This window comes from Anopheles marshallii, chromosome X, assembly GCF_943734725.1.
Source record: "Anopheles marshallii chromosome X, idAnoMarsDA_429_01, whole genome shotgun sequence".
Classification (NCBI taxonomy): domain Eukaryota; kingdom Metazoa; phylum Arthropoda; class Insecta; order Diptera; family Culicidae; genus Anopheles; species Anopheles marshallii.
Window position 1 is genome coordinate 8,838,724 of NC_071325.1, and position 22,093 is coordinate 8,860,816.

The 22,093-nt window shown below is 45.8% G+C and overlaps 5 protein-coding genes across 5 annotated transcripts; 1 reads left to right on the forward strand and 4 right to left on the reverse strand.

Moving 5' to 3' along the window:
* Positions 1-789: 789 nt before the first annotated feature.
* On the reverse strand, positions 790-5,123 carry LOC128708628 (uncharacterized). Its single transcript, XM_053803611.1, has 3 exons — positions 3,653-5,123; positions 1,426-3,578; positions 790-1,356 (listed from the first exon to the last, which is right to left on the reverse strand). Exons 1-3 carry the CDS (start codon positions 5,121-5,123, stop codon positions 790-792), a joined length of 4,191 nt encoding a protein of 1,396 aa, XP_053659586.1.
* Positions 5,124-6,352: 1,229 nt separating this feature from the next.
* On the reverse strand, positions 6,353-6,979 carry LOC128715007 (NADH-quinone oxidoreductase subunit B 2-like). The gene has a single exon (XM_053809925.1). It carries the CDS (start codon positions 6,977-6,979, stop codon positions 6,353-6,355), a length of 627 nt encoding a protein of 208 aa, XP_053665900.1.
* Positions 6,980-8,991: 2,012 nt separating this feature from the next.
* LOC128708351 (E3 ubiquitin-protein ligase UBR1) lies at positions 8,992-16,718 on the forward strand. Its single transcript, XM_053803329.1, has 8 exons — positions 8,992-9,367; positions 10,360-10,514; positions 10,767-10,979; positions 11,072-11,325; positions 11,416-13,107; positions 13,173-13,284; positions 13,407-13,535; positions 13,833-16,718. The coding sequence occupies exons 1-8, from the start codon at positions 8,992-8,994 to the stop codon at positions 16,716-16,718; spliced, it is 5,817 nt and encodes a 1,938-aa protein (XP_053659304.1).
* Positions 16,719-18,906: 2,188 nt separating this feature from the next.
* On the reverse strand, positions 18,907-19,714 carry LOC128718904 (rRNA N6-adenosine-methyltransferase Mettl5). The gene is made up of 3 exons (XM_053812522.1): positions 19,451-19,714; positions 19,163-19,389; positions 18,907-19,063 (listed from the first exon to the last, which is right to left on the reverse strand). The coding sequence occupies exons 1-3, from the start codon at positions 19,712-19,714 to the stop codon at positions 18,907-18,909; spliced, it is 648 nt and encodes a 215-aa protein (XP_053668497.1).
* A 283-nt stretch (positions 19,715-19,997) lies between these two features.
* On the reverse strand, positions 19,998-20,528 carry LOC128713018 (SOSS complex subunit C homolog). Its single transcript, XM_053807885.1, has 3 exons — positions 20,501-20,528; positions 20,248-20,402; positions 19,998-20,186 (listed from the first exon to the last, which is right to left on the reverse strand). The coding sequence occupies exons 1-3, from the start codon at positions 20,526-20,528 to the stop codon at positions 19,998-20,000; spliced, it is 372 nt and encodes a 123-aa protein (XP_053663860.1).
* Positions 20,529-22,093: the final 1,565 nt, after the last annotated feature.

Here is a 22,093-nt window from a genome sequence, read left to right on the forward strand (position 1 = left end):
CGTGTGTATACAGTTTGATTTACAGGTGTACAGAGTTCGCCCAAGCATCCGGAGCTACTTCGAAGGTGACATTAGCTTAGATATAGACAATACATGATGTCTTCTACGGGATTACGACACTTGCGAACTAGGTGCTAACAAGCAAATTGTTTGCTGTTGAAAATCCATACATTTTCCACCCTTTGTATATAGCATAACGCATTCGTCTTTGGAAAGTGACTAATCCTAACCTAATCTACGTTTCGACCTCAAAGCCTGAACGTGATGAATGTTCGTTTTGGAACACAAAAAAGAACACACACACTTAATTATATATATAAATTATTTAAGAAGTGAGCGGCATTTTCCATGAAGGTTTGGAATAATCATTCGATGGTTCTCTTGGAAAGTGAACCCATGCTTATCACAAGCAGTTAGAAATCGTTATTATGTTAGGGGCAGAAAGCACCTAAAATGGATGTAACCTTAAAATTAAGTCCGAGACTGAATAAATCAACAATAAGTATACAGATACATGGATTGCTCATATTTTGTGTTCGGCTAACACTAATATTCCATTTCAGCAAGAACAGCAAACTTGGTCGTCGTCAACCTCAGCAATGAAATGATTTAATTCGATGAAGTTCTTTGTGTCCGAAGCAGGTTAGTGCGAAGCAAAAATGGCATTCGATTTTGTAAAAATAAATCATTCGGATCAGCTTAAAACGCGTTAATGAAATGCAATAGATTAAATTTAGTTTAATTTAGATTTATCCACCACATGTATGTATGCATCAGGCTTGCAGCCCATCAGTCGGAGTCGGAGGATATTAACTGAATAATACGCCGTCGTTCCTTCTTTCCTGCCAAAATGTGTTCACCCGAACAACGAGTCTGCCGTTTCCTTCGGCGGCGCTCTTTGAGCAAACGTTCGGCTATCTCAAGCTCGGAAAGTTCCGTGTCCGTGTTGGTCTTAATGTTGTCGTCGATGAAGGAGTACATTTCCGTATCTATTTCATCCATCGCGCAGCTATCCTCTACGTCGTGGTATGCATCCGTGTCGTTCAGCACCGGTAACCGATCCCGACTGCCTAACGCATTGGACGGGTTTTTCAAGCCACCACGGCTAGCAAATGGACTGCGCACGGACTGAAGATAGACCGCACGCATGTCCACCGAACACTGCTCATCGTCCGATGCGGTTACAAAGCTTGCTAGTGAGTTCGTGCCATCACTTTCGTTACCGGCATCATCGTCGCCGTCGTCGTCTGATACTGCGGCTTGCGTGAGCAGGAAACCACGACCCGGCCGTTTACTATTTTGTGGATTCTTTTTGCCGAGGATCCACTGTTTTTTGTACTGATTTGAAGAACGTTTCTGTAAAATAAATAAATGTTAGTACAGATAGTAGTCAAATGTCTCACTGCACAAGCTTCATTGTCTTACCTCAACAGCCGGTTGGAAAACGTCGTCATCTTTCTTCTCGTCTCTTATCGGAGAGTCATTCAAACGGAAAATGGCATGGTTAATTTGATCGTCATTCAAACTCTCCGAGCTGGATTCGATTCTGACTGGTCTAGCCTTCCGCCCGATAATACTTTCATTCATGCCAACACCCTCAACCCAGGAACGATTTTCGGTACTGCTCACCGATCCCATGTCCATCACATCACTTATCTCAGACGATTTATTCCCATTTTTCACCTTTCCCGCAGGGGAACGTTTCGCAAAAGAAGCAACAAAATATGGCGATTTGCCTGGAAGACAGTACATCGCGTCTTGGCTAATGATGTCACTGAGTGTGTGCTTTTGCGATCGCAAGCTCGCCATTTTAAAGGCGCTAGTTTGAGATTGCGGCGGTTCGATGAAAGAAGGTGCGAATGTCGTGGGGTTTTCATACCTATGCTCGCTGATGCTATCATCCTGGAAAACCAGCTCTGCGGTACCCAGGTCAAAATTTTTCCTGCTGATATTACTGCTGGTTTCCAACATACGGCCAGTCGATGGTATATGCCGCTTATCTGACATGGTTACGAGATTCGTCTTGTTGCAAGCGTATTTATTTTCATTCGTCACAAATATCTCAGCTGCATCGTTTGTTGTTTGTGTGGCTTTAAATTCCGAACCGAAGAGTTTCCTACTGATGGGGGTATCTTTAAGCTTTTCACCGCTTTGCTGTCGTTCATTAACTGCAGCATCTGCCTCCGGTACCGACCAATCGGATGAATCGTCTTCAAAGATATCATCCAAACTTTTCAGGTGAAAATATTCCAAAACCATCCGGTGTGAAACGCTGCTTCTTTGCCCTTGCGGTGTTTCGGATGGACCAAAACTGCGGTTAGTGCGTGCTGGTGTGTCAGGCGCATCGGAATTTTTTCTTTTCTGCACCGATCGATTAAATGCCAGCAGAAGTGGACTGTTGGATAAATCCTTTGGTGAGATGGATTGCTTTTTGAGCTTTTTCAGCGTTGATACGCGTGATTTTCTCCCACTCACGAGTGCGAGCTCGGTCGGTGGTTTAGTTGAACCTTCCCGTGGACACGTGGCATTGGACGTGGTCTCCAGCAGACAGAACGACGAATCAAAGAGGTTCGAGATGGACTTGTCCGCTATCAAGCACTCTTCAGCAGCTTGACTAGCAACGGCACGATCCATCCCGTGCGGAACTAACTGCGGAAGATCAAGCGGATTGTCTTGCACAGGTACGTCGCTGGACGCTTCATGAAGTTCTATCCGCGTCTGCTTGGGTGCGTCTAGTAGCTTCTGGCGGTAAAGGAATTTATGCCGGCATAATTGCCTGTAATGCCGTACCAGGGGCTGCAAAAGTGTGTCGATTGCGACTTGAGTGTCAGTGCGACCCAAGCGAATCGTATGATCGATTGGTATGGATGTATTCCCGATATGCGATCGATCCATCAAACCATCTTTGTCTCGCCGATTCGGTGATTCCACTGCAAATATGTCCCGCTCGCTGGCGTCCAACGGATCCGTCGGGTCAGTTCGTTGCCGCGTGAAAAAATCCCTTACATCCCTCGTTATCGTGGTGCGTTTATTTCGTTTCGATGACGGTTCTAGCACTTCATTCGCATCATTCCGTCGTCTGGTGTTTTTCCTCTTTCGACCACTGTTGGCGCTACATACTTCTCCGTCGGATGAATCCGAACGCGCTTTGCGTACCGTTGCTTCCTCGTCCGGGATGTTTATGTACATTGTTACACACTTGGGTTGTACCCCGGGCGGTACGAGACGAGGCGAATGTGGGTAAAGGATACGCAGGATGTCTTTGCTGCGGGCCAGCTGTTGATTTGTTTTGTCCTTTGATGCAAGCACCTGCTTTAGTGTGTCGTGTTCCTCGCCCTCGGTCACGAGCATCAACACCCGCCCGACACGTTTCCGTCCCGTGCGGCCAATTCGCTGCACGAATCGCATAGGATTTTTAGCAATATCAAAGCACACTATCAGATCCACCTCACCGACATCGATGCCCTCCTCGGCGACACACGTTGCGATAAGAGTGTTGTAAGTTCCCGAACGGAAGTGGCGCATAACGTCAATCTGTTCATGTTGTGCCACTCGAACACCGCTGGCTCTACTTTGCCCTAAAAAACCAGATACTGTTTAATAACAGGACAAAATAAAGAATCCCACAAGCAAGTAGGGAACACTATCTTACCAACAATGCAGTTTGGTCGTATCAACGGTTGATTGTTGCTTAGCATTCGATAGATCATCGAAACCGAATCGCGAAATTCGCAAAACACGATTGACTTCGAGTCCGGGAACTCTTTGAAAAATGTCATCAACTGCTGTTCCAGTATGCGATACTTCGGGTGTCCGAAATCGACGTCATCGTTACCGGTTATAATACCCGAATCGTTCGCACTTTGATGTCGTTCGCGATGATGAAACTGCTCCCGTAGCTGGTCCAAAAAGGTCTTGATTTGTCGGTCCTTTGCAACGAAATATTTCTCTTGCCCGTTCGTTCCACCACTATCGTCGAAGAAGTTGAGAAATGTCCTTATTCCGTGCTTAACGAGCAAATCCAGCGCATGGTACATGCTGATACATACACCGAAATCAGCAATAATGGCACTATGGTTCGGATGCCGCTGATGGAGCGCATTTTCACGATATTGTTTTTGCCTCATGATGAGCATGCCGGGTGTAATGTTGCCGGGATAATGCGTGAAAACGTTCGATTCGAGCAAACGCTGCAGATATGGGTTGACTAACCTCTGCAGTTCCTTCCGTACGGTAGCTATCGTCTGTCCAAGCGGAATTACGATGGTACGGACATCTTTCCGGAACACGTACGGCAACACGTCGATCGAATTTTCCCAGCGCACTTCAACGTGCGAGATGAGCAGATTCCTGATAACTTCAGCAACATCCTCCAGCGTGCGGCCGGGTGTCGCGGACAGTGCCAACACTCGAAAGTATGGGTTGCGTTCTGCAATGCGCCGTATCACATCCGCGTATGCATACCGTCCCTTTGCCTTGTGTGCTTCGTCGATCACGACTAGCCGGACCTGCTCAACAGGGAACATTTGCTCGGACGATTCCAGATCCGCCTGCACGACCTGCGGCGTGGCGTAGAACACGCGCTTCGTTTGCCAAAGGGTGGAGCGGTTGTGGCGTGCCTGCTTTCCGGTCACCTCCGCCGTGTCTGACCGGGGTATGCCCATGATCCGATAGCACGCCTCGATTTGCTGACTGACGAGCGGACGGGTCGGTGCCATGAAGATCACCTTACCGGTAGGATACCACCGATAGATGTTGTACATCACGACAGCAGCTATGAATGTTTTGCCCAGCCCGGTCGGTAACACCACGAGCGTGTTTTTAAACAGAGCTGCTTCCGTGATAGTGAATTGATACCGCCTCATCGGATAGTTGGCCGGATAGATCCAGCTGTCGCCGAGGCTTTGGTCGAATCCGTCGTAGTTGCTATTCCGTCGCAGCTTCATTCGATATGGATCGTCCAACAGATCCGTCACACTCGTGTCCAGCAGTTCTATATCGTTTAGCTCGAACGAATCGTTTCGCAGGGCGGACGCATCCTGCAACGAGTAGCGGGTTTGGTTCAGCACATCCGATCTGTTTTCAATATCATCCAGTGAATCGTTCGATATGTTTCGAGCCATCGTGTTCATTGCAGTTTTGTTGATTTGATTGAATTATCCGCAACACCACTTCGCACACTGCAATATAGCGCATAAAACACGCAACAATATATTCACAAGGCGCAATAAAGTATAAAATAAATAAGCATTAACAATTCCTACCGCGTTTTCTTAAGCTCCTTTCCATTCCCCTTCTTCTTCTGTTGACAATATTTTCCTCCTATGGTGCCAGGCTGGATCACAATCAGAGTTTGACTGTTAGGGCTTGTCAGTCTATTTCTCCGACAAGTTGTTGTCTTTCGTTTTGATTAGGTCGTTGTTTGTTTTTTTCATATTCCTCATCCTATACCTTTATCCCATATGTTTAGGTTATTCTGCTAGTCTTTGGTTTTCTAGCTTCTTTTATTTCTTTCCCAATACGCTTGGACTTTCCTCTGCCATCATTTTTGCTGTGCAAATGTCTTTACCCATTTCCAAATCGTACATTTTTTCCTTCATTCTTTTTTCTAGTACTTCATTCTTTGTAAAACCAAGATTGTTGATGGTCCAACTAGAGATGGCTGTGTTACGAAAAATGTTATTATTTTCACTGGGGCGCTACGGTGTTTTCAATTTTTGGAAGATAAAACACAAATAGCAATTCAAAAGTTGTGCAAGATCTTAAAAAGTGTTGTTTTGTCCAGGGAAGCCATTTTCACTTGGCTGCATAATAAAGGTCAGCTAAAGGTTGATAAGAATAATTAAACACTAACGAGGGCACTGGTTTGTATACAACGCGCAATTCTGTCAAAATAACCGCAATCTCGCTAAAGTTGTTCTAATCATAAATTCTCTAATCACGCGTTTTTGCATGCTGTTGCGTTTTAGGGGGTAATCAGATGTTCGCTCAAAATAAAGAGTGTAATTGTCTCTCGGTAGACATTAAAAATACCAACAGCTCTCTACAGATTCTCCTATCTTTGAAGCTGTGATCCCATGATTAACAACTCTCTGTGGAAAAATATGAATAAGCAATATTATTTTTACCACAACTACAGCGCAATACATTTCAAAGGCAGGTGAAATTCAGTGTTTTCGCCTGGCGAAATCTGCGCATTGCCGAATACCCGCTCATCGTAAACTCTCTTAACGTCTTAACCCATCCAGTTGAATGTGAAAAGACAAATCGTGATTGCAATCAACGGTACATACGATCTACAATTTTATTTCGCTTGACATGCCAAAATAACAGAGAAATGAACGGAAGTTACTTATTTGCGATACCACATCTGTAGCGTCTTCATACGCTTGACCTTCTTCTGCAGCTGCAGGACGCCGTACAGCAGGGCTTCCGCTGTTGGTGGGCATCCGGGCACGTAAATGTCGACCGGAATGATCCGATCGCAACCACGAACCACCGAGTACGAGTAATGGTAGTAGCCGCCACCGTTCGCGCAACTACCCATCGAGATGACCCAGCGCGGTTCCGGCATTTGGTCGTAAACCTTGCGCAGCGCTGGTGCCATCTTGTTGGTCAGCGTACCCGCTACGATGATCACGTCCGCCTGGCGAGGTGAAGCACGGAATACGACACCGAACCGATCCATGTCGTAGCGTGGGGCGGCGATGTGCATCATCTCCACGGCACAGCACGCTAACCCGAACGTTAGCGGCCAAATCGAACCTTTACGGCCCCAGTTCAGCACATCATCCAGCCGTGCCACGGTCCAGTCAGCCCAGTTCGACTGCTTTGTGCCGAACGGGGAGTACGGAAGCTTTTCCGGTTTGTCCTTCTCAACCACTGGCAAGGTGGCCTTTGATCGTAGTAAAACTTGTGCGGCACCGTTGGTTGATGGCAGCAACAGTGCCTTCGTCAACAGTGGACGAACGGCCAACATTTTGCGGAAAGAATTCTGCGTTTCACTAGTTCGTGGGCCGCTCTAGAATTTTAAGATGAGAAATAGGAGATAAAGAGAGGGAGTTGAATTCCGTACGAAATGAATATCGTGACGTCGGAAATGAGTGCGAATTTGCACTGTTTTCTATTTTCCTTACTTTTACCACAGAATTATAGATTAATTGAGGCACACAGACCCGGGTTCGATTTTACATAAGCTGGTGAAAGAACAAACGAAAAAAACATATGTCTAATATGACAGTCGTGACAGGAATGACAGCAAGGTAGTATGAAAAAGGTGTGATACGAATCAGCACCCATTTTTCTCACAATAAAATAAAATTTAATATTGTTTGTGGCCGTTATCATGCAAAATGATGCACAATTCTGAAAAAAGCTCTATAACCATTAACCACTACGTAACAATGGTATACAATAATGTACTTTAACGGTGATGGAAAGAAGAATCAGAAATCGGTTCTACGAAAAAAGACACCATTTGAGACTAAAAACGATTGCTTTGTATTGTACGTACGTTCTTGCGAAGCACACCTTCTGATAATTCTTCCATCATGTTAAATTAGTTTTGCAGGAATGATGTTCATTTTTGGAACAGAATTCATGGAATTTCACTCGTTTTACAGAACATCTGTATTCAGAAGTATTGTAATGGCAATATACGGGCTGGTCGTGCTTTCGTTAACCATAAAAAAGGATTGTGATGATGGCTCTAGCAATTGAATCAGCAAACTGTATATTTGTTCCAATTGCATCCAAAATAAAGTAACATATTCAGCATGCATACCTTCAATAGAAATTAATTTACTTTTCTCGTTGAGAGCAATCTATAGGAACCTTGTGCTTGGTTTGACAGTTTTGTATTGGGTCTGCATATTCATCGAAACGCCATGACGTTTTTGTTCATTGTTTCGTCAGACTTCGTTGGAATAGGGCGGTTTTGTGAAAGACGCGAGTTAACTTATTATTTTCTTTTAACTGTGCCCTCCTGAACAAGGTAAGCGACTCCAGCTAATCGAAAAGTGCAGAGGAAAACGATCGTCCACCTATTTTGTTGTTTGGAACGCACACACGTCGCCATTTTGCGGAACAGTTTTTTTTTGTTCCGTGTTCCATTTTTACCTTGAGTTTACTCTGGCTGGTAGCTCCTGTCTCTTTTCTCGTTAGTGCTAATGTGTGTATGTGTGTGTCGTCCATTTTGCAGGTAGTTTTCTTATTCTATTTCCGAAGAAACATCATCGGGTAAAAACATCCCGCATTAGACAAAAGCACCATTTCGATAAAAGCAGAGAGAAGGAGTGTGTATCTCTGTGTGTTAATAGATAGGTCCTTTGTAAGCAGGGGCTTCGATGCAAAAGACGACATTTCGGTAGGCAGTATTTCCTCCAAACGCACGTAGAAACCAATCATAACCAACAAGGAGTATCCTGTATTAGACAGAAGCACCAGATAGAAAAAGTGTTTGTCTCTGTGTGTTAACAGATAGGTCCTTTGTGAGCAGGGGGCTCCGACGCAAAAGACGACCTTTCGGTAGGCAATATTTCCTCCAAACGTACGTAGCAAACCAATCATAACCAACAAGGAGTATAAAAATGTTTCCCCCACTCCCATTTGCACATCTCTCAGCCAGCAGTGATTTATTCGTACGTCGATTGTAAAAGAAAAAACAACCCGTGGAGCTGCCCTTTCCTTCATAACCGAGGGTTGGAAAATCTTTTCCATTCGGTCTTAAGCCTCTCGTTCCCCACCACGCCACTGTGTGTGCATTAGTGGAGAGTGCATGTCAGTGGCATTTGAGCGAAAAAGGAAAATTGGATGTGCAATAGTTTTCACTTTCTTTCACGCCTAACGTGTCACTGTAGATGGTTAACTATGCTTGAATCACCGATTTCCTATCATAAAATACAGGAGGGTACCCGTGGTGTCCAATGTCCTCATTCTAATTGCTGTTCCATTTTCTCTTTTGTCATTATTTTTTTTATATCGTCCACAGAAATGAACAGCGATCGGGTTATTCAACGATGGGAAGATAGGTTACAGGATGGCTCGATGACACCGGAGGTGATAGTTCGTTATATTCAAAATATCGTGACATCGGCAGCAGAACCAAAACCGGATGATGCGGGCGCCCAGCAACCAGAACAGCAGCGTGAAGACGACGACGCACAGGGCAGCAACGTCTACTTGATCGGCGACGTTGTGTTTAACGTAGCTGTCGTTAAAGCGGCCACCGTTTCCTTTATGGAGCGTTTCATCTGTGGCCCGCGTCCGGAAGAATTCCTGGAACAAATCAAACAGACCGACACCGTATCGTCCGTGTGTGGACGCGTGTTTAAAATCGGCGAACCAACTTACAGTTGTCGCGAATGCAGTAAGTAATTCTTCGTCTTTTTTACCGAGGTTGCACAACACCCTCATGAAGTCTAGGCATGCCATTTCTGGCTTTCTGTGACTTTATTTACCCGTAGATGGTTAGTCAGTCCTGCGTACGGGGCAGTAAGTAATTAGTTACATCAAAGTTGAAAGCACAATCGGTTCTGTAAGCGGGTGATACAGTTACAGGTTACAGGATATAACAATGTAGAAAACAAGCGTTTCCATCTTCAACACAATGCTCGGTTTGAACAATAAGTCAGTCCATGGCTTAGCGGTGAAAGAAACTCCAACGTTTCAGTCTCTTAATATTTTCTAAATATACATACATACAGTACACGATTACACACATGTTTAACCGTTGAAGATAAATCCATTCCATTTGAATAAAACATCTGTCTTAGACAAGTCTTGGACTGTCTTGGATTGTGTTGTTCAAACCAAGCATTGTGTTGCAGATGGAAACACTTATTTTCTACACCGTTAAACCCTGTACCGTATGATTGCAGTGTTCGAACAATTTTAGGGTTATTTTGCTCTTAGCTCTCAAAACTTCGTTAGTTTGATCGTAATCGCATTTATCCTTTTGGTTTTTACTCAATAACTTACTTTGGAATCGTAACATTGTACACGTCCACCGAAAGCCAAGTATTTGATTATAGAACCGAGAATCAAACCAAAAATTCTATTTTTAATCAGAGCCTCTTCTCTAGACGGTCCATATCGTAGCAATTCACACGCACGTGAAAAAACAAGAGAAACTACACATTTTCTGCTGGAGTGTCGAATTATTTGTACACGTGCTGTATCTTTGTAGCTGACTTAATCAAGTCAAAATAGTAGTATGGTCTTGATGTCTTCAAGATTCTCTTGACGAAATAGATACGTTTACTAGCACGTAATATCAAAATAGTTTTTTAAATTTTTCTGGTAATGGAATTGTCGTTTAATTGGTTTCCGTTTAATTATACTATGTATAATTTCTTCCAGGTATGGATCCAACATGTGTACTGTGCTCGACGTGTTTCAAAAAGTCCGTGCATCGTACACATAAATACAAAATGGCCACTTCCGGTGGCGGAGGATGTTGCGATTGTGGCGATGTGGAAGCGTGGAAAAAGTTTCCATTCTGTGAGGAACATGCTGTAAGTATAGCGGACCCATCCGGCTGCCAGATCAATGTTACTATTGTAGGTTGGGATTGTGATGGGTGACTATTTCGAGGTCGAATTGCTATTCCCTCGGATGAGCAAAGCTCCTTCGAATAGTGTACATATCGGCCGGGAAAGATCGCGGGTTTTAACAACACACACACATCCGATTTAATAGCTTCCAGCAATGAAAAACAACACAAGCAGATCAACACAATAAACCTTCGATTTTTCCGCCATCAACAGAGCATTTCCGATGATAAGGCACAAGGCGAACAACAGCAGGTGCCGTTATCGGAGGACAAAAAGAAGCGCTGTTCGATCGTGTTCCGTGCCATACTGGACTACTGCATGCAGACACTGCAAATGCACGCCACCGGTAACCTTACCGAATGTGAGGACGACGAACATACGCACTGCACGATTCTGTACAACGATGAAACGCATACATTTGAACAGGTATGGAAAGCAGCGTGGGAAACTCGAACATGTTTGTCCGTCCCGCGCGACGCAGTCGATTTGATTTTGTTTTATTTGTGGGGGTTTTGCAGGTTATTCTGACGTTAACAGCGATAGTGAAATGCGACCATAAGCAAGCGATCGAATACGTGACCAGTATTGACCGTGAAGGGCGTGCAGTGGTTAAATGCGCTTCGTTTGAGGTGTGCAAGAAGTTGAAGGAAAATATCGAAATTAAATCGATGCGTACATCCGGATTGCATAGCCGATCGCAACCGTTGAAGGTGACGGTTATGCATCGCAACGATGTCGCCTGTCAGCACTTGGCAATGCAGATGCTCTCATGGTACCCAGACCTTTCTTTTTTACTTTTTGTTTAAGCTATCTCGTTATGTTGTTTATTAATTTGAAATTATTGTTATACGCACGTACGCAGGTTTCAGGAGTTTCTGACCAAACACTCGTCGTTCCGGAGCATTTTTGCAGAGACGATCACCAAACAGCAGGAGACGTACAACCTAAAGTTCATCCTTAGCAACGATCATAACTTGTGGAAGTCGGCCCGAACCTCCTGGCACCGGTTGCTCATCTCCGGTATGCTGATGGACTACGATAACAAAAAGCAGCTAGCGATAACGTTCACCAAACTGTACGCTTCGTTGATGCAAGATTTTATCCGTGACGATCACTACCATTCGTTCTCGATCGTTTCGCTGAGCGTGCAGTTGTTCACCGTGCCGACAATTGCGCACTATCTGATCGAGAAAGAATCGGCCTTCTTTAAGCTGATGCACACCTATTTCTCGGAGGCAATCGACCAGTACGTGAAGAACCGGCAGCTGGTGTTTGTTAAAAACACGTCCACGTTGAACGCTTTCAAGCGTGCCGGTTACATACTGATCGATCTGAAGTATCTGCTGAGCTTCAAACCGAACAAATGGATGAATGATTTGCGTACTGGGTTCCTGCACGGTTTGCAGCAGCTGATACGCCTGCTGCGGTGCATGCAGGGCATGGATGCAGCAACGCGCCAGGTTGGCCAACATATCGAGTATGAGCAGGAATGGGAAACGGCTTTTACGCTGCACATTAAACTGTCGCACCTGATAACGCTTGTGCTGGAATGGTGTGCGACCGATCGCGTGGTGCTGCTCAAAGTTTTTCGCATGGTAATGACGGCCCTGAACGAAACCAAATTCATCGCCCAGGAATCTGACACAGTCGTACGTTGTGTGGCCAACCACAGTGCCACCTGTTTGACGTACGACGTACTATCCCGTCCGGTTTCGGTACATCTGCCTTTGACCCGTTTCCTTGCCGGTCTCTACACAGTGTTTGAACGGCACGATTTTACGTTCAGCACGTTGGCTCCGAGTTCGTCCGATTTTCCCACGCTCGAGCAGATCATCGAGCCGGTACTGTGCGCCCGCACCATGATGTCGCAGGTACACGCCGGCATGTGGCGCCGGAACGGGTACGCACTGATCAATCAGCTGTTTTTCTACCGTAACGTGAAGTGCCGGTACGAGATGCTCGATCGCGATATTGTTATCATGCAGCTGGGCGCCTCGCTGATCGAGTCAAACGAGTACATCATCCACGTGCTGAATAAATACAAGCTGATTGAATGGCTGGAAAACGATCTACAGGAAAGACCGCGCGGTTCGGAGGCCACTGGCGGCGATGACGATTACATCCGTCAAACCGGGTTATTGATCGAGGAGTTTCTCGAGCTACTTATCGCGGTGATCGGGGAACGTTACGTGCCCGGCGTCGGTGCCGTTACGGAAAGCGATCGAATTAAGAAAGAAATCGTCCAGCAACTGTGCATCAAGCCCCACTCACACTCGGAGCTGAGCCGTGCGTTGAACGAAGATAATTGTAGCGAAATCATGTTCGAGTCCGTGATCGACGACGTTGCCGTGTTCGAGAAGCCGAACGCAGCGGAAAAGCGGGGCATGTACGTACTGAAGCCGGAATACTACAGCTGGTACAATCTGTACTTTTACCACTATACCAAGGAGGACAAGTCGAAATCTGAGGAACGGCAACGAATACAGAAGAAAGAAAAGAACGAACTCGTGTGCTGTCCGCCACCCGCCCTACCAAAGTTGACCCCATTGTTCAAGTAAGGCAAAGCAATCACATTCTGTTTCGGGATTTGAAGTTAATGTTTTGTTCTGTCATTTTTAGTAATATTCCAAATTTACTGCATTGTGACGTGATGCTCAAAATTATTAATGTCATATTAAACCGTGCGCTGGATTTAACATCACCGACCTTTACCGAAGGACAACTGCAAAGAGTAAGTGTCTTTACACATATTATATCGTTTACTATTTTTTTTTAATTAACTCTAGAGCTAAATGGTGGCTTGGAGGTTAGCACAACAATCCTATATATTGTTTTATGTCCTTTCCATTGCAGGTGTTGCACTTGATAGGGTATGCCATCCAAGAGGAAAAGTCCGGAAACTACCCATACCTGCAATTCTACGAAAGAAGCCAAACCATCAAGCTTTTGCCGCTGTTGGAAGAACTCGCCAAGAGTCCAAGGGTAAGAAAAAATAGTACATAAAACGTGCAATTGAACTTCTGCAAATTGATGCCACAACTATCCGCAAAAGTGGCGTAACCTTTTCATTCCCTTTGATCAAAAATGCACGTTTGAGACGATTCGCAGTGTATAATTCTTAATACGTTTTCATCTGTACATATACGAATATTCTGGTTTTTTGATTTAAATGAGCTTGGGTTTTTATGGAGCCAGGCTATTATGAAATACGCAGTTCCGCTGGAGTGGAGTTTTCGAGTTGTATGAAAACAATAAAGGCTATAACACTTATATTTTCAGGTTGAATCACTGCGGGATCTGTTGCGTTGGACAATACAGAGCTACAAAGCTGTGGAGGCAACACGCTTGAGCCTGATTCAAGGTGAGATTGATCGTGCAGAATCAAGCGGCAGTGGCCTATCGTCGGTTGATGCGGATCGCCTGGAAAAGGAGGAGCGTGCGAAAATGGCTGCAAAAAGGCGCGCCCAGGTGATGGCACAAATGCAGAAAGCACAGCAAAAGTTCATGACCACACACCCGGATATGTTTACCAACGAGGACGAGGAAGTGACCGAGCCGAAGGAGGGTGAACCAGCTGTGGAAGCCGATATGGATTGGCAGACGACAACCGCGAGCCTTGTAGCGCTCGGTCCGAAACGGACACCAACACGTCCAGCGGATACCGCCGCACTGCAGTACTCGTGCATTCTCTGCTCGGAAAAGACCGTACTCGGCACGTATGAATCGGTCAGCATGGTGTACGCCGCGTTCGTACAGCGTTCAAGCGTGCTGTCGCGCTACACGCAGACGGATGAAAGTGGCATACTGCAGCTGATTGAAACGGGAACCCATCCGTCGCCGCATCTCACCACCTGCGGGCACGTGATGCATTCGACCTGTTTCGATAAGTATTTCAACAACGAAGTGATTAAGGAAAACAGGCGCCCGTACCGTAACCGTGCCCCGATACTGTTTGACATCGAGAAGAACGAGTTTCTGTGTCCGTTGTGCCGTTTTCTGAGCAACTGCCTGTTGCCGCTGATTCCACCGCACGAAACGATCACCAGCAGCGCCAAGGCGCGGGTGGACGCCGCAGTAAAGGCGGCCGGTTTCACCGCGATACCGAATGTGCCGGTGACCCATCCGAACGAGTTTACCTTCCCGCTCTGGTACTCTTTTATGTCTGATTTCACGCGCAACGCGCTGGACCGTGTCGAACAGGCGGAATACAATAGCGCCGTGATGATCGAGCATCAAGAGAAGCGTTCACGCGAACGTGCCATGAGCATCCGCGAGCAGGAACAGCAACCGATGAGCCTTGACCAGGAAGCGCCCGCTAATAACGTCGAGCAGGTGGCGAACCAAGGGGAGCAGCAACAGCAGAATGTACCGCCGGCCGAGCAGCAGCAACCGGGCGTAGAACAAACCGAACAACAGCAACAGCCCGGCGACGAACAGACCGAACAGCAGACGGATGATGATTCGCCGGACGAGTCCGAGATGTACGTCAACCTATCGTCAACGGATGAGGATGTCAACTATAGCGATGAGGATATGGATTGGAATACGGTACCGCCGGGCCACCTGACCACACTGGTGTTGAAGGACGTGGAACCGAAGCACGGTGTCTGTTTGCGCTACTATGGCACACTGCGTGATCCGCCGCTGGTCGGTCGGCTGTTCGATCGCACCATCAAATACGCGCTGCTGACCTTTGCGAAGAACGTGCGCAGCTTTACAACCGTGCCGTACAAGGCGAAACGATTCGCCGAGTGTTTCGCACCGTGGGTGACCCTTTCGTACACGGTCAAATCAATCGAGATGCAGCTGCGCGTGCTGCAGCGTCCGCTGGGCAGTGAACTGTCCATCCGCTACTCCACCTGTCTGAGCGGGCTGGTACGAGCGGCCTGTGCCATGGGTCCGCTGGTACCGACGGTGCTCGTACAGCACCGAATGCTGCTGTTCATGGCGGACGTGTACGAGACACTGTTCGGGCACAAACCATCACAGTCCTTCTTCGACTGGGACCTGTTCGGGCTGCTCAACACGTGCCTGTTCACGACACGCTCCGTCATCTACAGCTTTGTGCGCAAGGAGCGCATCCCCAAGGGTGACGCGCTGGATCATTCGATCGTGTTGGCCATCTTTATGGTGAACATGCTGCGCACCATCATCACGTCGGTAACTGGCATTGATCCGCCGATGGCGTCAGACGCCGAATTGCAGCCGGAAGACGATGGGCAGAACGTGAACAGTACGGTGCAGCTCACTGAGGCCGAGCGTAATTTACTGCTGCTGTTTCAGCAGTACAATATCCACCAGCCGCACCCGGAGGAGGAAATTACGAACCCGGCAAACATCACCATCCGCGGCACGGTCGCGGAACAGAAGCGGCTGTGTCAGCAGCTGATAAGCGACATCAAGACGCAAAGCTACACGCTGCTGCGGTGCTGCTGCCTGCTGTTCCATGGTATCACCGATATCGAGCTGCCCCAGTGTATCGATGTGCCGGAGCACGATTACCATCCAATGATGACGTATCTCGATCTGCAGGAAGATCCGCTCGTCTACCTTGGCCCCGGTCTGCAAACGTACGAGCTGATCGACCGGTTGGCATTCTGCAACTCGGACCAGATCAATCGCATGCGCTACGCGCGCCAGGCCCAGCTGCTCGGTGAACCGAGAGCGCTCTTCCAGGCCGCACCGCCCGTCCGCCGGCTCATCGATCTGCCGGAAGATTACAGCGATCTGATCAACAGCGTGTCGCTGTTTACCTGCCCGAACAACATCCGGGACGATTCGCGCAACCCGACCATGTGTCTGGTCTGCGGTGTCATACTCTGCTCGCAGTCCTTCTGCTGCCAGAAGGAGCTGGAAAACAGCTCGGTCGGCTCGTGCACGTACCATACGGCGGAATGTGGTGCCGGCATCGGGATCTTTCTGCGCATACGGGATGCGGAAATATTGCTGCTCGGCATCAACAAGGGTTGCTTTATTCCGGCACCGTACGTCGATGAGTACGGTGAAACGGATCAGGGGCTACGCCGTGGCAATCCGCTTCGGCTGTGTAAGGAACGCTACCAGAAGGTGTATCTGATCTGGCTCAAGCACGATCTGCACGAGGAGATAACGCGGCGCAACGAGGCTCAGCAAACAATATTTGCCACCCAGTGGCAAAACCTTTAAAAGGACGAAGGCAACGAGCGGGGAGGGCGAGATGGGCGGTGAACTTATATTTAAATTGGTAATTATATTGGTCCACTGGTCCAAATAGATGAACGCGAAATATGAAGATTGGACAGTAAGCGTGTGTGTGTCCTCAAGCGCGCGGCTCATCTATGGTGGTGTTATTTGAACGCACACCCCCCTTCGGGGCAGGATTTGGTTGAGTTCACTAATGAACCCAGGTTGTGTAACATCCCGTGGTATGTGTGTGTGCGTGTTTTTATGTACATTTACATGTATATATTTTACTAATCGCGAAAACGAAACACGGCATAAATGGGACTTCTACCGAAAGAAGACGTCATCACCGTATGACGAAGCAAGCGAGAAGAACTATTAGCTTATTCATATATTATAAATATATATATATTATATTCGAGACAGAGGATAGAAGCAGCAGGAGCTGAAGGAAATGGGGTTAAAACTCCCTAACGGAGTGCTACGGTTATGAGGAGACAAGTTTAGGGAAGGATTCAAAATTCTCTTTGAATTTGTATGGCATAACGGGGAAGAAATGGTCTTACCGAGCGAAAGCAGGAAAACATCCGGAATGAAAGGTACGTAAAGAAGAGCAAGGAAGGTTTTTGTTTCTTTGTTGGGGAAAGCTCTGCAGAATAGCAAAAGAAAATGGATCTAAAATGGGGGTGGAAAACGATTTGTCGGCCGCCGGAAAGGTTAGGGGAGCGGCAAATATAGGCAGAAGGATTTAATAGGAAGGATAAGACTGAAGCAAAGAAAACTAGACCATACAACAATTTCTCCAAGGATTATCGCATTTGACTGGACTTTTCTTTCCGCATTATCCCATCATCGATACACACACATATATATATACATATATGTATATTACCGTTGCTTTGTTGTGTGATTTTACTTTAACGTTGTATCGTTTCGCTTTGGTTTTTTTATTTTTCTTTAATTTGTTTTCCCAATTTTTCAACGCTGCGGGCAACCTGCTCCTAGGGGCTTACGTTTGATGTTGCGCACTAATGGAGGAAACAAGAAACGAAGCAACAAACAAAGAAACAAATAAAGCTGTTAAATGAACCGATTAAAAACAACAACAAAAAAGCAAAACCCTGAACCGCGGCATCGTAAGAAAGAACCCGACACACGATCATCGTTCGCCCTTCGAACAAAGGTGAAAACAGAAGGAGGGCACACCTACACAAAGTGAACGTGTGTGAGAGGGGTGGGGGAGTAAAAGAGATCTCTCAGCCAGTTGTAAAATGGAAGGTGTTGTAAAATAAACGTACGTAAACTAGAACAATATTCCAGCATCAGTTTATGGTAGAGTTTTTGTTAGCTTAACTACCCAAACGTTTCCATTCCACCGTCAGTATGTTGGCATACGATTCGATAGCTGTCCACCAAGTATTGGCATTAAAGTTTGATCAATCAAACACTGTTTCTTTCTGACCCGGCGTATGCCCATGCTTGTTTCTCGCACAACACGTTTATGTATGGAGTACGGCTAAAAAGACTTTAACCCTTCGAAACTCATGTTTATTAGTTCCTTTTTGTTTTTCGGTTGATCTTAAACGACTACAAGGGGCTTGGTCGTCCGGAGCCTGGTGAGTTTAGCTCAGTGGGCTTGTAGCCTTAAGGTTTAGTGTTTGGCTGTTATATACTTTATGGTCTATGGATTTTACAGTAATGTGTATCATGGAATTAGTGTAGTCTTTTGTATTCGCGTGTGTTTGTGTGCGCTGTATCATTGAATGCGATCCGGTGCATTGTCTTCAGCGCTACTGCTTACGCTGAAGTCTTGCAGTACGGGGAACTGAATTCAGAAAATTGCAGCTCAGGCTGATGATCGGGCTATTGATGCGCTGGTGGGCTTCCTGCAAAGACGCTGTGTTGTCGCTATTGACTCTGATGCCGTGCGTTGCAGTTGTTGTGGTAGTGTTTGTGGCCGGTTCGCCTGAGGCTCTCCGTACTGCTCGTAATTGTGTGCGGCGTAGTGTTAAGCGTGCAGCAAACAGTAATATTCCTGTTGTTTTCACTATTGATTTAAGCAGTTGTTTGCTCTATTACTCTTAACCTAATATTGGGACATTGACTAAATCTTGGTTTGCAAAGGTTAAACTCGTTCGTGACCAACTTAAGGGGTTCGTGACACTAGTGCGAAGAATTAAGCTAACCTAACCTAGCAGCGGGCTTTACTTTCAAAACGCCACAAATCCACGGCCACATCCACGCTCGGCCGTCTGTGGAATTTGTATGTCTGTGGCAGATTGTAGCGCAGTTGCGCTATCTGGCTTGCACGAACGTTCCACTCCTGTGCCTTCTTCTTAATGTGCTCTCTGTACCGCGACAAAAGAAAAGAGTTCCATTGAGTTAGTTGGTAAGATAGCTTCGAATTTGTACGATTTTCTACCATCTTTTAGTAATGACAACCATACCTGGTGGCAGATTTGTGCAAGGAATAAACGGCACCGCGGGCCAGTGTTAGGGCAACTTTCAGGAAGGCAACGTCGATTCCGCTGTTTTTCTTGGTGCCGAACGGTGGATTAAGCAGCACCGTATCGAACGGCGATTTACCGGGCCATAGTGCGGGAAGGTTTATTACATCCGCCTGGAAGCAGTCAATATTGTTCAGCTCCATCTCGTCACAGTTGTTCCGGAACTCCTGAAAACCAAATAGGCGCGATAAGTTTTACCCGCGGTAGAGCAGTCCGTTCGGAACATACATCAGCAGCATCTGGATCGATTTCCACCCCAAGCACATAGTCGGCACCGAGTAGGGCAGCGCCGATAGAAAGCATGCCCGGACCACAGCCCAGGTCCAGCACCATCCGGTTCTCCAGATCACCGTACTGGGTCTGAATTGCGTACAGTGCTTGGCTGGCGATGTGCGGCGGTGTCTGGTACTGTTCGAGTCGCACCTTCGGTTCCTTAAAGTCGTCCACTGTCTGCAGATATTCCTCGAGGTGCTTTAGCTTTATGCAAGCCATTATTTAGATTGATGGTAGCCAAGAGTTTAAGAGAGCATACCTGGGATAAGGTGGCCTTTCAATGGTTTAGACAAGAAAATATCTCCAAACTAATGTGAATTGCACCCTAGGTTACAATATCAATGTATTTAAGCAATGCGACCTGACCGTTCTTTATGTTAAAAAAGCAAAAGAATTCTTAAGTTTTGTTTTGTTTTTAAGGAGGATACTTCTGAGACACCTCTTATGTACGCGTATATCAAAGTGTGCCGAATCGTATGAAGAGAAACTCCTTCATTTACCCTCAAAATTTCGGGGTACTAGTGTAATGGATCGAAGGATTGTCGTAGCGTGGCAGTACCGGGAGAATATTATTTCCAAACAGGGAGTCCTGCGGTACGAAAAAGCCAAACGATTGATTGATTGCCTGGCTCCAGGCGCCCTTCGAGATGCTTTGATTGCTATCGTTCGGCTGCCCGCCGGTGGCCGTGTACTGTATGGGCGATAAATAGCGTTAGTTATCATTCATACTGCAAAAAAAAAGGATTCTGTACCTTCGGTAATTGAAACAATGGCGAAGGCGTGTACAGGCTACCGAAACCGAGGGACGTGTTGTACAGGTTGCCAAAGCCGGGCGAATGCGAATTGACCCCTTTCTGTAGCAATTGTTTTTTCATCTGGATGTCTTCCAGTATCTTTTTCGTGACGTCTGTAAACAAACAATGCAGTTGATTTGGCAAGCAGAAACAGAAGATGGTCGGGTAAGGAAGCATCCGCCTGAGTCGCATCGCAACTAAAAGCGCTTACCCTGGTTAGTAGATGACGGAAAAGCCATTAAACTAATTTCATGCACTGAAAAGGAAAGCAAAGCAAGAAGGAAGATATGGCCACTTGCATGAGACGATCGAATACTTTTGTTTGCGGTAAAAAATAGAAAATTGGTACAGCAATGGAAAGAAAAATAATTACGATAATTTTGCTTCAGCAATGTGACGGTACTTCACGCGTGTGAAGCGTTTGTTTGACGTCCATAATGGTCGCCATGTCAACGCTTCCACCACCACCGCCGTACGTTCCTGTGAACGAAAAATATTGCACCTGTTTTCCCGACCGGCCAAAACCCTGTCTGCCAATGTCAATGAAAAGAGTTCTCAGGCCGACTCCACACGGGCCGTGGCCGCCGCGGTACAGATAGTTTCGTTCTAAATAAAACTAACTAAACTATAAACTAAACTAATAATTTATATATTTAATCAAACAAATAAGTTAGATGGTGTATTGCATAAAATAATATGTGAACTGTAGTGCAATGAAATTATGTTTTGGGATGAAAAAATCCAATGTATTGTGCGTATCAGTACAATAATATTGAAAATCAGCATACATTATAATAGGACACATCCATATCCCGTTTTCTTTGCTTTCGATATTGACGAATATCGAGGCCGAGGACAATTCAACACTGATCCTGGAAGTAGATGATTCTGCTGCGATGATCATTACGAAGGGTCGCAAGCGTTCGTCGTGACTGGAGATCCCGGTCGAGCTACGACACTCGAGTTACGCAAATTCGAGATATGCGAAATCCAAAATTTGGACAATTTATGTAATTTTGTATGTGGAATTGAAGTTTATATTTGTGAAATTTCCCACAAAAAAAAAAAATCCCAAAAATACGTCACTTTTTGATATTAAAAACATTAATTTTGGAAAAAAATTCCTCTACTTATCGAAATAATCGTCAAAATATCAATTAATAATGTATGAATTAATAATATTCCAAAGGAAATTCTCTGGCACGCATTATTCGCGTAACTCGGGAAAAAACTGTATTGTGATGTGAAAACATTCTAATAAAATAAAAAAAATTTTACAAAAAAAAAAACAATTTTATTAAGCTTTAATAACCTTGAGAAATAATAATTATTATGAACCTTGGGGGAAGCATCAGAGCTGTCAATCTCAATTGTACAAATAGATCTTCTTCTTCGTACGCCTAATCGTACACCTTGTAATTGTCCTAATAAGTTTACCTTTAGCGATTTTGTGCCGCCAGGGAGCGGTCCGCTATAATAGCGTATCTCGGCGACTACCTGTAATTTGAGCTATTTTGTGCCGCAAGGGTACGAAATCTCCGCTCAACTCATATTTCATAATATTTCGCCCTTCTGACATTTGATAGTTGGTCTATCGTCCACTATGTGGCGCTTTTGCTTGCAGGAAAATAATGACACAGTTTGACAGCAGTCATTTCGAATTGAACTAACCGAGTGCGTTCCCAGAATTCGTAGAGCCTTCCTGCTCAAGTGTTGCTACTTTACTTTGTAAAATGGAAGATATTTATTTGGTTACACAGAAGGTACAGACTGCTGGTGTTTTCAGTATGCATGATAACTAATG